The 13471-nt window shown below is 39.7% G+C and overlaps 2 protein-coding genes across 4 annotated transcripts; both read left to right on the plus strand.

Annotated features, from left to right (window-relative positions):
* LOC103978209 (interactor of constitutive active ROPs 2, chloroplastic) lies at positions 1-5982 on the plus strand. 3 transcript variants are annotated; one of them, XM_009393921.3, is made up of 4 exons: positions 1-359; positions 1441-1499; positions 2680-2854; positions 4074-5982. In XM_009393921.3, exons 2-4 carry the CDS (start codon positions 1480-1482, stop codon positions 5685-5687), a joined length of 1809 nt encoding a protein of 602 aa, XP_009392196.2. In that variant the 5' UTR covers positions 1-359; positions 1441-1479; the 3' UTR covers positions 5688-5982. The 3 variants fall into 3 exon arrangements, with proteins under 3 accessions (XP_009392196.2, XP_065026519.1, XP_065026518.1); XM_065170447.1 differs by lacking the exon at positions 1-359 and adding an exon at positions 1313-1330; XM_065170446.1 differs by lacking the exons at positions 1-359; positions 1441-1499; positions 2680-2854 and adding an exon at positions 2868-3144.
* Positions 5983-7257: 1275 nt separating this feature from the next.
* On the plus strand, positions 7258-10983 carry LOC135650693 (beta-1,4-xylosyltransferase IRX9-like). Its single transcript, XM_065170228.1, has 3 exons — positions 7258-8202; positions 9486-9744; positions 10503-10983. Exons 1-3 carry the CDS (start codon positions 7529-7531, stop codon positions 10659-10661), a joined length of 1092 nt encoding a protein of 363 aa, XP_065026300.1. The 5' UTR covers positions 7258-7528; the 3' UTR covers positions 10662-10983.
* Positions 10984-13471: the final 2488 nt, after the last annotated feature.

Genomic DNA, 13471 nt, shown 5'->3' on the forward strand with positions numbered 1-13471 from the left:
TGAAGGTGAGCGAGAAGAGTTCGCTCGGCAAAGAATCTCTCGGCAACTTCGCCTTCAAAGCTACCCGGACGCTGCGCAACAATGCAATATAATCTAAACCTTCCTCCGGAGTGCGGCGACAAAACCTACGCCCTTCGTAGCTCGTTCAGCGCCAATCTCCATGGCCGCAGCTGGGACAAATCCTGGAGCTCGTTCCTCCCCCCCCCTACAATATGAATTGCCTTGTTAATGCTGCGTGTCCTCTGATTTGCTCCGGCAAACGTAGAGGACGAGGCTGGTGAAGGCCTGGGGAACAGCGAAGGTGGAGACGCAGCGAAGCAAACAAGGCCGAAGAAGAAGAAGAAGAAGAAAAAACGAGCGTGAGTTGATCCAAGATCTCTGGTGTTCTTTGTTTTCTTGTCTTTTCCCTCTCCATCAAACCCTGAAGAGAAATCATCTTAGAGAAAATATGAACTCCCCCCTTCCTATATATCTATCTTCGCCCTTTTGCTTCCATCAGGAACGATAATGGCGGCTTCTTTGTCTCTCTGTTCAACTCTTGGCAGGCTTTCGTAAGATTTCCTGACCGAAAAGCCTATTGAAGTCCTATGAAAGGAGGCATTTTTTATGTCTGCACTTTGGTTCTCCATTTGATCTCTTATTACATGCTTCCCTGTGAACCGTGCTCCACTATACATTCGTTTCTCCTCTCGACTTCGATTCTGGTGTTATTAGCTTCTTCTCCCATGAGTGTCATGTAGTCACTTCAAACGAGAGCTTAACAAAGGTTGTCCTTTTTCCCCTTTGCTTTTTGGCTCCACAAAAATCCTTGCGATAAAAGTTTGAATTGAAAGGTAAAGTTCACATTTTTTTCTTCTTTTACCTCTAAAAACTTGTCTTTTCGCTTCCACCCTTTGCACTTGGGCAATGAAATGATTTCTTAGAATACTGCTGAACTTCATCCCTTGCTTCTCGGCGATACTGAGGGAGACTCCTCAGCAACTGCGCCGTTCTACTTGTCTGCTCGTCTTTGACCACTTTCACAATCCCCCATCGGTTCGCTGTCTGTAGAATGCCGATGTAATTACTACACTGCCTTCAATACGTAATAGTTCTCCTTTCGAACGAGGGGCATATTGGTCTTTGCACAATCTCTCTCTCTCTCTTGCTCTCTCTCTCTTCATCTTTACTTTGCTTCGTTATTCGCGTTTAGTGGTTTTAGAGATGTCTTCTCGGCGAGGAAGAAAGAGAGACTTTTTCGTACTGCGTTGAAAATGGTTATTATGAGATCTGTAGATCCATTGGACTGCCTACTGTAGTTTTCTGTCGTTGCGGTACTACAGACAACATTGTGGGGTCTACATGACACATTTATTTGGTTGATCTTGAAGCTAATCTACAAGCCGTAAATTCACCTGATGGGTCTCACTCTGTGGGTCATCTGTTCCTTTGTGACTGCAGGTTTGGCTTGTGGACAAGGCCAGTTTCAGTGAAAATAAGATGCAGACGCCAAAACCAAGGTATGTTCACAAGCTTTTGGCATTAATTGCTTACAGTTGTTCTTGAATGGTTCGGATTGCTGGTTCGGCAGCGGAATCCAAGATAATTTTGTACGTATTTTAATGGCATGGTTGAGGGAAAAACTAAAAAGAGTCTAATTTGTTCTTTACTTATGTTATTGATAAGACCTTTGTATGTGTTAATATGCTTTTTATTTGGACTATAGACCGAGGTTGTCTTTCTTGCTGTAAAATTGTGTTTGTCTGCTTGTAAACCAATATTTTGGCTTACCTTAATGGGTGGGTCCTGTTTTTTGATGTGTTCATCTTCAACCTTCTGTCTTTTGCTATATTTGCAGGTGTTCAGATTTTGCACCCAAAATATTGGTTTGTATGCTTGAGACATGAGATTTAATGTTTTAGCGTCTTTATTTCAAAAATATTGTCTGGACCATAATAATGGTTCCAAAGAATAGCACCAAAATATGGACATTGTGCTGCAGCTACCATAATAATATATATCCTAGTCATCTTTCTTGTTTATCTGAACTTTTATCCGAGCTCTTTAATAACCATGGGAATTCTCATTTTTCATGGGAAATGTGGTGCAGCTACCTTTAATTCTATAGATATTTCTAAAAAATGGAAAATTCCCAAGTGATTTTGGTTTTGGACTTGCCAGAATACATTTATGCTATAGATATTTCTATAGCATAAATGGGAAATTCCCATTTAATTCTATAGATATTTCTATAGAATTAAATGGATTTACCTTTAATTCTATAGATATTTCTAAAAAATGGGAAATTCTCAAGTGATTTTGGATTTGGACTTGCCAGAATGCATTTATGCTATGCATGTTATGGGTTTGAAATCCCCTTTCCTCCCCACAATTTCCAAGTAGGGATTTCTCTAAGTTCTAATTAATCACCAAAACTTGTATTTGGTTTGGAAATTTCAACTGGGAATAAATTGAGCTTGAAGAAGTTTCTCTTCTGGATCTTCATTTTATCTAGCTTATGTGGAATTCAAATTGAGTTTGTCTTTAATAACCATGATTGCTGCTTTTAGAATTTTGCCTTCTGATACTTTTTGATGCTTTTTTCTGAATTCGAAAACCTTTTTTACAAAGCAAATGATTTAGTTAGTGCTCTATACCATCATTTTGAGCTATTTGCTTGTATTTCTTTGATTCATGTAGGAGTGGATCATCAGAAGTTCCTCAAAGAACATCTCCAATCACCCCTCGAACCCGTACAGCCAAGTCTGGTGATAATGAATGTAACTCTGCCACTTCAGCTACGTCAACAAGGACCTCAACTGAGAGGAGTCCCAAGGTGATTATGCGTCGATCACCTAGAAGCCCAGTGATTGAGGTATGAATGTTTTACAATGTGAAGTCACTCCAGTTTATTAAATTTGTTTATTGAATCTTCTTTTCCTTTAATAACGGAAGCAGTTATCGAATTAAGTTGGCTTGATCTCATGATTTCTCCAGGAGGCTCAACCATCCATCCAACATTCTGGCTAGCTATATATCACTTAAAGTCATATTGTTAGGTTTCCCTGGTGAATCTGTGATATCGTCCTGAAAGGAAAAGAAGAGGTCTTTATGCATGCTGTGTTCGACATTGTTCTGACCACTTGGAACTTGTGATTATCTAAGGTTTAAACTAATCTCTGTGGCCTTTAAATGTATATATATGACACAACTCAATCTAAATTTATCTTAGGCACATTTTTAGACTCTTGGATGAAGGTGTTATGACATTTTTATTTTATGAGCTTTTAAATAATGTTTATTGAGTCTATTTAGTTCAGTTAGAATCAAATAGAGATTTATTTAATATTTATTTATTATTAAGAATCCAAGTCCTGATGGACTCTAGGTGGAACTCTATAAATAGTGATGTAACACTTTTTTTTTATAATCAATCAATCAATGAAATATTATTCTAGTTTGTGGATCAAACCCGAGGCCGATCCCCTCGAAGTGATCAAGGAGGCCGATCCCCTCGAAGCGATCATTATCATTCCTTTTTCTCCCCTTTCTTCCACGATAAGATCTTAGGGTCTTACCAAAAGGGTAGTCCCATAATGTGGCTTGGATTCGCTACAGGATTAGCTTATTATGTCAGACATTTGCAATGGTATAGATCTAGCACTTATTACTGCAACACGTTGGGAACATTCATATTAGTGTTTGGGCCCGATTTGTCTTCTTCTTGATGTAATTATTGTATTACATTTACAAAATGCACATTTGATTTGCTTTATTCAAGAGGTTGCCACTCTGCACTGGAGGTTAAAGTAATCAGATCATTCTAATAGATTTTTTGCAGTCTTACTATTCATAGAAGATGAAACTTAAGATTTGTGATTTTGTTACTTTTGTGATATTTGTTATCCCTTCATCCATATCTGGAACAAGACCAAGATTCATTCATTGTCCAAATTGAAAGGTACATCATGTATGTCAAGATGAGTATACAAAACATAATCTGTTCATCTGAAAGAGGTCATCTTGTTGCTATTATTTTCTTTAGTTTCTCTTTGTTCTAACAAGTGATTCAACTCTTATCTTGTGAGTTCCAGAAGAAGCATCCTACCAGGTTGTCTGAATTGGAAACTCAGATCTGTCAGCTCAAAGAGGATGCGAAGAAGACAAGAGAACAACTTAGTTCATCCGAAACATGTAAGAAACGAGTGCAGCAAGAAGCAGAAGAGGCCAAGAAGCAGCTTGAGGACATGTCAGCAAAGCTAGATGATTCTCAACGCCAACTTGTCGAGTTTTCAGCTGCAGAAGAAGCTCGGCTGCAGGAACTCCGAAAAATTTCTCAGGAGCGTGATCGTGCATGGCAGTCAGAGTTGGAAGCAATCCAAAAACAGCACACTGTTGACACAGCAGCTTTGGGCTCTGCCATGAATGAGATACAGAAGCTGAAAGTGCAGCTTGAGGTGGTTCTCAAAGCCGAAGCTGCTTATCTAAAACAGTCTGAGACAGCAAGCACTGAGCTTCAGGTTTTGAAGCAAGAAATGACAGAGACACTTGCTACTGTTGAAAGCCTGAAGGTTCAGCTTAGAGATAGTAAGAAATCGGAGGCCGAGGCACGTGCACTGGTTGATGAGACTTGCAGGCAATTAGAGATGTCTAAGACCACTATCGAGACTCTACGTTCTGAAGGGTCAACACTCGAGGAATCCTTCAGTGCCAAGGCCTCTGACTTTGAAGAATCTAGGACTAAAGTCGATTCACTGGAAGAAGTGAAGAATTCGATCACCAATAAGTATAATGAGGAAGTTCACTGTGGCAAATCTTCAGAGAAAGCAGCAGGTAATCCTTTGGTAACAGAAGTAGAACAACTAAGATCTGCACTTGAAGCTGCTGAAATCAAGTATCAGGCAGACCAAATCCAAAGCACAATGCAGGTCCGGTCTGCTTATGAGTTAATGGAGCGTGTGAAGAGTGATTGTGGAGTCAAAGAAACTGAACTCAAACTTGCATTGAGCAATGCAAAAACAGAGATTGCTGAACTTAAGGCAAAACTAGTTGATAAGGAAGCAGAGCATCAGCAGATAGCAGATAACAAAGAACTGAGTGCGGATGATGGAGAAGTTCGGGGAGCACAATTGCTATCCGAATTGGAGTCGAAGTTTATGAAATCTACTAATGATATTGCAGAGCTGAAGGCCAACCTCATGGACAAGGAGACCGAGCTGCAGAACATTTTGGAGGAGAATGAGATGCTGAAATCTGAAATGTCAAAGAGGGAAGTGGAGAATCGTAGAAGTTCTGAAGCAATGATTGCCGAGCTGGAGTTGTCCAAGGCTGCGGAGCAGGACGCACTTATAAGGCTGGGATACGTCACCGAAGAATCTGATAAGAACAGCAGGAGGGCCGCGAGAGTGGCCGAGCAACTTGATGCAGCTCAAGCAGTGAATTCGCAGATGGAATCTGAGCTGAAGAGGTTGAGGATACAGTGTGACCAGTGGAGGAAGGCAGCTGAAGCAGCGGCAAGTATTCTTAGTTCCAGTAACAATGGAGGAAACATGGAAAGGACTGGTTCACTAGATTCTGACTATAATTCGATTGCCGGGAAGTTGATGAGCTCACCATTTTCTGACGACCTGAATGAAGAATCACCCAAGAAGAAGAACAGTAATGTGCTAAGGAAGATTGGTGGCCTGTGGAAGAAGAGCCAGAAGTGACTATTCGGTTATGGCATGGTGTTTTGCTATCAAATTATGGCACTGCGCAAAGATGGGTGTAATGAAACAGCCTCAAGTTTAGTTTGTTTTTACATTGCACTCTTTTAGCTTTCTTGATGGTACTTTTAGACTACTTGGGAGGATGCTACATTTGTGGAGCATTTAGTTCTGTTTTTTTGAACAGGATCTATCATATCTTAGTCTTTGATTGAGGCAGATGATTAAACTTGATGAAGTGTTTTGAACACTTTGCTCCCATTTAAGACCTAATAGAAAACAAACGTCTACCAAATCACTGATGTTTTCTTGGGATTGATAAGTATTTTTTAATTTCAAGATCTATTATTGAAGGATAACAAATATTAGTATGGCAAAAATAAAAAAAATCTTAAAAGTTAGGCTTTAGTTATTTTATAAATATTTTATGTATGTATATATTTTTTATAAAAAATATGAGAAAATATTATAATTATTCTTGGGTTTATCTCTTGTAGGTCTAGAAAAATTAAAAGAAAGGAGATGAAAATTTCTTTTGAAAATTATTTTTCGGTTTATCTCTTGAGATGATAAATATACTTTTTGTTTTTTATTTATTATTCTATAAGATTTTTTATGAGAAAAATGACATAAACTTAATTTTTTTATTTATATGAGAGAATGTACCGAAAGACTTGCGTTTGATTTGAGGTTAATGTAAAATATATGTAATTGATCTCATACTACAAGATTTGTGCTTAATATAAGATTAATTTAAAATATATTTAATCGATCTCATATGATTAATAATCTAATTTTTTTCATAAGTTCGATAAATATACTTTTGGTATGTTTTTATTTATTATTTTATAAAAAAATATTTTAAACGTTTCTCCTTTAAAGAAATGAAGAGACAATATGAACATATATATCTTTTTCGAACAATAATAATACTGTATTACTAGCCTAAGATCAAATCATATATATTAAACTTCTAAAAAAAATTATATTGAAGTTATCAGCTTGAAAATAATTGAGTGCGCATCCGAAGGTGGATGGATCAACTGCAACTTAGATTTGGTAATTGTCAAACTTATTCGTAGCTATTAGCTTGCGAAAGACAAATGTGAAACTGAGGTCCGATATGGTCTATAAGATCATGTCTGATTAGCCTTCGGGCATAATCAAGCATTTAAATCAAGAATTTTTTTATACTATATGATTAAGTAAAAAGATTTTGAACCACACTTCCATTATGATGAATAAATAATTTTCTTAAAAATGGAGCTCTATTTAAATCTCATGGGATCTAAAATCTCTCTCTATTTTTTTTGAACCTGTGAGTTTTTTGGAATTTTAATTATAACTAAAATTTAAGGGTTATTTAAAAAATATCATTCGTCCACTTTTATTTATTTCCTTTGATTTTTAAATTATTTTTCATCATATTTTAGTTTAAATGTAAATGTATAATCTTATTTTATTTTATTTTTTAAATTCCTCTTGGCACATTAAGGTTGTTTATTAGAACAGAAAGTAGTTGGTTTCAAATGAATGCAATGCCATGTCCTCCATCTCACATACACACACATTACCCCCACTATGGTGTATAATTCTCGATTCATGATTAATTTAGCCCTAATCCCTCCTTTCTCCACACTTCCATTTCCCTCTCTCTGTTCTCCTCTGCTTTGCTCTTCTCTCTGCTCTCTGCTTCCTTGTTTCTTCTTCCTTCCTTCCTCTTTCTGCCTTTCTCTCGTGTGTCTCTATCTTTCTTGTTCTTATTCCCTTAGTGTTCTATCATGTACTTCTTCTCTTGGCCTTCGTTCGATTACATTCACTAGTTGTCCTGGCGGGCGGGTGAGATGGGGTCGATAGACCGGTCGAAGAGGAGGAGTAGTCAGCTGTGGAAGAAGGCGCTCGTGCACTTCGCCATGTGCTTCGTGGTGGGCTTCTTCACCGGCTTCACGCCATCCAGCACCGCTACCCTCTTCGAGCGCCGGCCCGTCAGTAGCATCGGCATCCTCCCCGCCGCCCCCGTCGAGGCCGTGGAGCGGGTCGTCGAGCGCGGCGCGTCCGTCAACAGGACCCTGGCCGAGATCACGAGCACGGTCCCGGCCGCCGCCGTGCGCGACGATCCGCCGCCGGACGCGGAGGCGTCGGAGACGCGCGGGCCGCAGCCGCCGTCCCGGCGGCTGCTGATCATCGTCACGACGACCCGGTCCAGCGACCGGTTCTTGGGCGCGTCGCTGCGGCGGATGGCGCACACGCTGCGCCTGGTACCGCCGCCGCTGGTGTGGCTCGTCGTCCAGGCACACGCGGACGCCGCCGCCACCGCCCCGATGCTGCGGACGACGGGAGTCATGTACAGGCACCTGACCTACAAGGAGAATTTCACCGACCCGGGGGTGGAGGCCGATCACCAACGGAACGTTGCCCTCAGCCACGTCGAGTACCACCGTCTCACTGGGATCGTCCACTTCGCCGGCGCGTCCAACGTCTATGATCTCCGCTTCTTCGACGAGATTAGAGAGATCGAGTATGACCTTTCTTCCCTTCTCCTCTATTTCATGAGCAAATAGTTTACATCTCAATGGTACTTAACTCGATTCTTTGGAAGGGAAAGTAGTATCTGATTCATCGAAAGAAAAGCTATAATCTTTGTCAGTTAAGCTCGAATCTCTTCCAAAGGAGTGTGATATACTCATCAAAATCTTTTATTACAATTCGTGCTGTTTCCATCATAATTTTGCTCCTGATATCATGAGGGTTTGAGGGGAGAAAGATAAGGGAAGTTGAGCGCATGCTTGATGATGTTCTTCTTCCGAATTTTCTTCTCTTTGTTTTGTCATAAAAAAGCCTTCCATTCCTGTGATCCATCCATAGTCTTCATCTATGTTTTTCGTAAATCTGCATCTAGTGTCACCGCGTTACCCAAAGAAAAAGCAGCTTTCTTGATTCATCAATCATCAATTTGCCTTTGCCTGTTCTTTGCTGCGGTATCTGAAATATGACCCTTTTTTTCTAGATAGAATTGTTAGTTGTTGTCAAAGGAAGGAAAGACGTCATAAAAGATATCTTTCTATAGAGATTCCTGTGTAATATTATTCTGGTTTCAATTCATTGACACTTTTCCTCTTCCCCCAATTCCTATGCCTCATTGTACATCAAAACTCCATAAATTCTTTTGCTTTTAACTGTTTCTTCCAACACTAATTTTCCTAATCTTCCGTCTATCTTTTTCTGCAATTATGTGATGACAATGGAGAAATAATGGGGGATTGTTGATTACATCTGACCCCTGACATTAGAAAAGCATTGCGTGATCGACTAACAAAAGAAAACAAGAAAAGTGAAATTTAAGTTGCAAAGATTGGCTCCTACACTCTGTGTACCAAACATTATAAAAGCAAATCAACCTCAAATTAATCTAAACCTTTTCCTCAAGTGGTTTCGAGCCAAATTTCCACCATCCCTTCCTATTTTTTACTTCAACATGCTGCTTTTATAATCTAATGAAACTATACAATTTCTTTCATTTATAAATTGTCTGATAAACTATATACCGCTGGGTTAAGATATGTAATTCTACTGATTTGTCTAAAGTAATTCAATTGAATTCCTCTGTGGAATTGGTTCCAAAAGGACAAAAGTAGACCAAGATTTCGGTTTTAGTGTTCCACCTTTTTCTTCTATTGTTCCTTTGACATTAAGATTTCAGATCATTACTCTGGTTGGTGGTAACATAATTGCTTTTACCTCCTCCCCCTCTTAACCAACAATTTGGTCGGTTTCTAATGCCTCCTATGCCATTCTTTTCAGGGTTTTTGGGACATGGCCAGTAGCAATGGTGTCAGAAAACAGGAAGAGAGTGATGCTGGATGGTCCTATTTGTCTTTCGACAAAGGTCCAAGGATGGGTCTTGAAGGACTTGAGCAGTGACAAGAGGTTGTTGGTGGCTAGCACAGAATTGAACCCTAAACCTCCCAAGATTAATGTTTCTGGTTTTGCATTCAATAGCTCCATACTGTGGGATCCCGAGAGATGGGGCCGCCCTACCTCATTGCCCGACACATCACAGGTTAGTCTCTAGCATCTTCTGAGTACATTGCAAAAAAATTCACATGTTTTATCTCTTTTTCGTTTCTACCATGGATTGCCTATCTATTCACAATGGTCTTCTTCAAATGCTAAGTTCATTTGGATTATGTTTAAGTTTAGATTTCAATTTATATGAGAGTTTTGCTGATGCCAAATTGTCAATGTATGAAACCCTGTTTCCGGGACTCAAGAACTCTGATGTTACCGTCCTACCGAAGCTCACTCTCACTTCTGTTTCTTCCCTCCTCACCTTAAACCTATGGTCAACTAGTGAAAGGCCGATCTGTTATCTGATTGGTTGATCCACCGCGAAGTACAACTGTCTGTCTACATAAATTCTTTCTTGTTATCTGAGGTATGAGTTTGTGACTAGTGACACCACGTCGCTGACTATATGCATCACATTGATCTCCTTCATTTTCCTCTTACCGTCTCCGTTGACCAATTTTGGCACATAGCTGAGACACATGAGACTCTTTCCAGCTGTCTCTGGTAGATTGTACCACAACAAAGTTCGAACATTCCTGGACGTTTTCAACCAGCTAGTTGACAGCAGCCTTCCCCAATTATTAGCCCACAGAAAACTTCCTTGCCTCTTGATCAGGAATCGATGTCAAGCACAGGAAACCTTTGATTAGGACTAGCAACATGATTTTGCTGGTGGTTGGTCAATCATTCTCACAACCACTGCCACTTGAGTTTGTACATTGACATCTACCATGGTGATGATAATTTCAGGATTCAATCAAGTTTGTGCATGAAGTCATCTTAGAAGATGACAGCAAGCTGAAGGGTATTCCTGCCGACTGCTCCAAGATCATGGTGTGGCACCTCTACACACCGAGTGTAATTCCACTGCCCTTTCACTATCAAAAGCTTAGATCAGAAGGTAAATAAGGGGAGAGAGAGAGAGAGAGAGAGCTGTGTAAATGAGAGAGAGAGAAATATGTAATGTTAGTTGTGGTCTTTATTTCCTTTCTTTCGGGGAAAGCTAAATAAGCATCCTGATGGCCACCTCATTTAAGGGGGGAATCCGATGCCTGTCGGCTACCCTAATCTTAGATATCTTAGTTTAAGATTGATCATGATGCATGTTTACAGTACAAGCATTTTGCTTGTTGTATGGGTCATTGTTAATGATATGTTAGGGGACTAATGATTGAGAAGGACATTCTTCACAGAATGCCAAATGCCATGACCTGTCTACTAATTTCTTTCACCTTTGCTACAATTTTATTATACCATTTAGTCACCATGTATAATTGACGTGAAGCAATTGGTAATCAACGTACTTTTCATTGTCTTAAAAAAAAACAAGTTAGAAAAAGAATACGGCGATGAAATAGTGTAACACTAGTAATGAAAGAAAAGATCAAAGAAAGGGAGTTTTGAAAAATATGATGGTAATTATAGATTAAGCATAAAAATAACATAGTCGTTTTATATATTAATTTATGAAACAAAAGATGAAAATTATCATTAATCGGATTTATAGGAAAATATTTATCCCAATTGACACATGATAGCACAACAAAGATTCGAAATCTAATTTAATATATTTTTTAAATTAAAATAATTGAAAGTATCAGTTAATTTAGTTGATAAAGATCTTGAGAGTTTATCATAAGTTGCTCGATTCGAATCTCGTATTTATCATTCATCTTTTATCAAAAAAAATTAATTAATAATTTAGTCATTTAGATATCAATCCAATATAAGATTTCGTTCATACTATAGAATATTCTTTAGAGTTAAATTCATTTAAATAATTTATCGGGATACAAACTTTCACTTAAAATTAATTAAAGCATCACATAGATAACATCAAAATCTCAATTAATATCGATCTTCAAATCGATCATTTATTGAACACCCGAAACCTTCATCCATCCACGTCAAATTTTCTATGCACACAAATCCAAAGTCTAAGTTGATTTGGACATCATCACAATCCAATAAGTTACGGGAAAATGGAGATGGAGGCTCGTCAATGTTAAAAGACTTCAAAATCACAGTTGTGATGCATCTATTGCGACCTGCCACCCTCCACTTTTGGGTGGCATTCCCCATCGTAATTAATGCATGCTCATCAAATACCTACATGATTAGGGGCTACATAATTGCAGCTGTGATTGCGAGGGGAGCAAAGTTGGTACAGGATGCAAAATTATCTCTTGGATATTACTCTCTCCTTCCCGGAGAACTCGTCTCTTATCTCCTTCAAACTTTTTCTTATTTGCTTATTCTTTCCTCTTTTTACATGTATTGGTTTTTATTTAGGTAACTCAGATAAATTTAAATTATTACTTCTAAATTTAAATTCTTTCCTCATAATAGACTAGGGTGAGACGTTTGAAGGAGGCGCTAAACAAGCACATGCCTGAACCCAGGCACTTAGCAGCTTAGGCATGTGATCGAGAAATTGGAGTTTGGTTCGATCTTTTTGGAATAGTTGGCTCAAACACACCATCGAACCCAATTAAACTCAATCGCGAGCCTCCTTGGCACTACACTATCATATGCTTCCTCCGCCCTACAACATCGAAACACATGCCTCTTCCTATGTTATTGGACTATGAGCCTCCACCCTACTATCACGGACAAACTTCTAAATAGGATGTTTGATGTAATGCTTATGTATGTCCGTGTCTTTTGGTATGTTCATGACTTGTACAGCATGTAGAGGGACGGCCGAAGGCTTAATAATCCAATTTTAGTTGGGTTGGTGGCCTCTTTAGGCTTATAAATAAAGGTTGTATCATGTGGACACGTGCGAGAGATTTTTGGTCTGTAATGGACCATTTTACCCTTTGTTGTGCAACTGTTCAGAGCTTGTAAAGTCTGTTTGTAATTTGCATTGTCTATGAAGTGTTTTTCGGAGATGTTTGCTTGTGGATCCCGATTGAGGCATTCTCTCTAACCCGTTCTCTCTTTTGTTAGTCCTAAGGGACAATGGGAGGCTTCGGGGAGGCTGACCTTTGCGGACGGACACGCAAGGGTGCCGCACGACTTAGGCAAAACCAGCTAAGTCCGTGACAGATGGTATCAGAGCGGGACAAGCACTCATAGAAACACTTAGCATGCAAATGTGGGGGACCTAGCGGGACTGCGTTGAGGGCAGTCAGCACACACGCGACCGTTTGGGAGAAAATGGGCATGGAGATATAGGGAAAATGAGTCGCTCGGATGAGCGAGCATCTAACATTGGCATTCAGAGGAATGGCCAACCCTTCGCGCAAGAGGCACCACGAGAACAGGCAAGCTTGGAAGAATGTGGAGTGCACAAAGGTTGGGATGGCTGAGTTTGAGCTACGGCTCAACGTTGACAACTATACTTGATGGTGCTCAAGGCAAGCGAGGCGCTTGGTAAAGGATGAGACCATGCAAGGTGGAATGAGTTGCTCAACGACCAAAAGAGTTATGCAAAGCTCACAGAGGTGAGGGGAATTGCTAACTCGAAGAATTTGGTACTCATGCATGGGCTTATATACGGACGATGGAATGTTCGTGGCCATCCCAAGGCGACCGAAACTCGGCACCATGGAGCATTGAAACTTTCTCTTCGGCATGTGAAGGATACGTCCATAGGAGGCTGAAGTGTGCAACGAGTTCAGCATGTTGCTAGGCCTTGAGTGGTGCAGTGGGGGCTGTATTGATATGGAGTCGCAATCTAGCAAGTGCGTTTGCAGGAGACAAAATAATGCACA

This window comes from Musa acuminata, chromosome BXJ3-10 (genome assembly GCF_036884655.1).
Source record: "Musa acuminata AAA Group cultivar baxijiao chromosome BXJ3-10, Cavendish_Baxijiao_AAA, whole genome shotgun sequence".
Lineage (NCBI taxonomy): Eukaryota > Viridiplantae > Streptophyta > Magnoliopsida > Zingiberales > Musaceae > Musa > Musa acuminata.

Bases quoted from the DNA above. Each gene is read 5' to 3' on its own strand.
- LOC103978209 (XM_009393921.3), top strand. From the start codon at position 1,480: ATGCAGACGCCAAAACCAAG. The intron at 1,500-2,679 runs GTATGTTCACAA...TGATTCATGTAG, and splicing joins ATGCAGACGCCAAAACCAAG to GAGTGGATCATCAGAAGTTC. The intron at 2,855-4,073 runs GTATGAATGTTT...TGTGAGTTCCAG, and splicing joins CTAGAAGCCCAGTGATTGAG to AAGAAGCATCCTACCAGGTT.
- LOC135650693 (XM_065170228.1), top strand. From the start codon at position 7,529: ATGGGGTCGATAGACCGGTCGAAGAGGAGGAGTAGTCAGCTGTGGAAG. The intron at 8,203-9,485 runs GTATGACCTTTC...CATTCTTTTCAG, and splicing joins GACGAGATTAGAGAGATCGA to GGTTTTTGGGACATGGCCAG. The intron at 9,745-10,502 runs GTTAGTCTCTAG...TGATAATTTCAG, and splicing joins CATTGCCCGACACATCACAG to GATTCAATCAAGTTTGTGCA.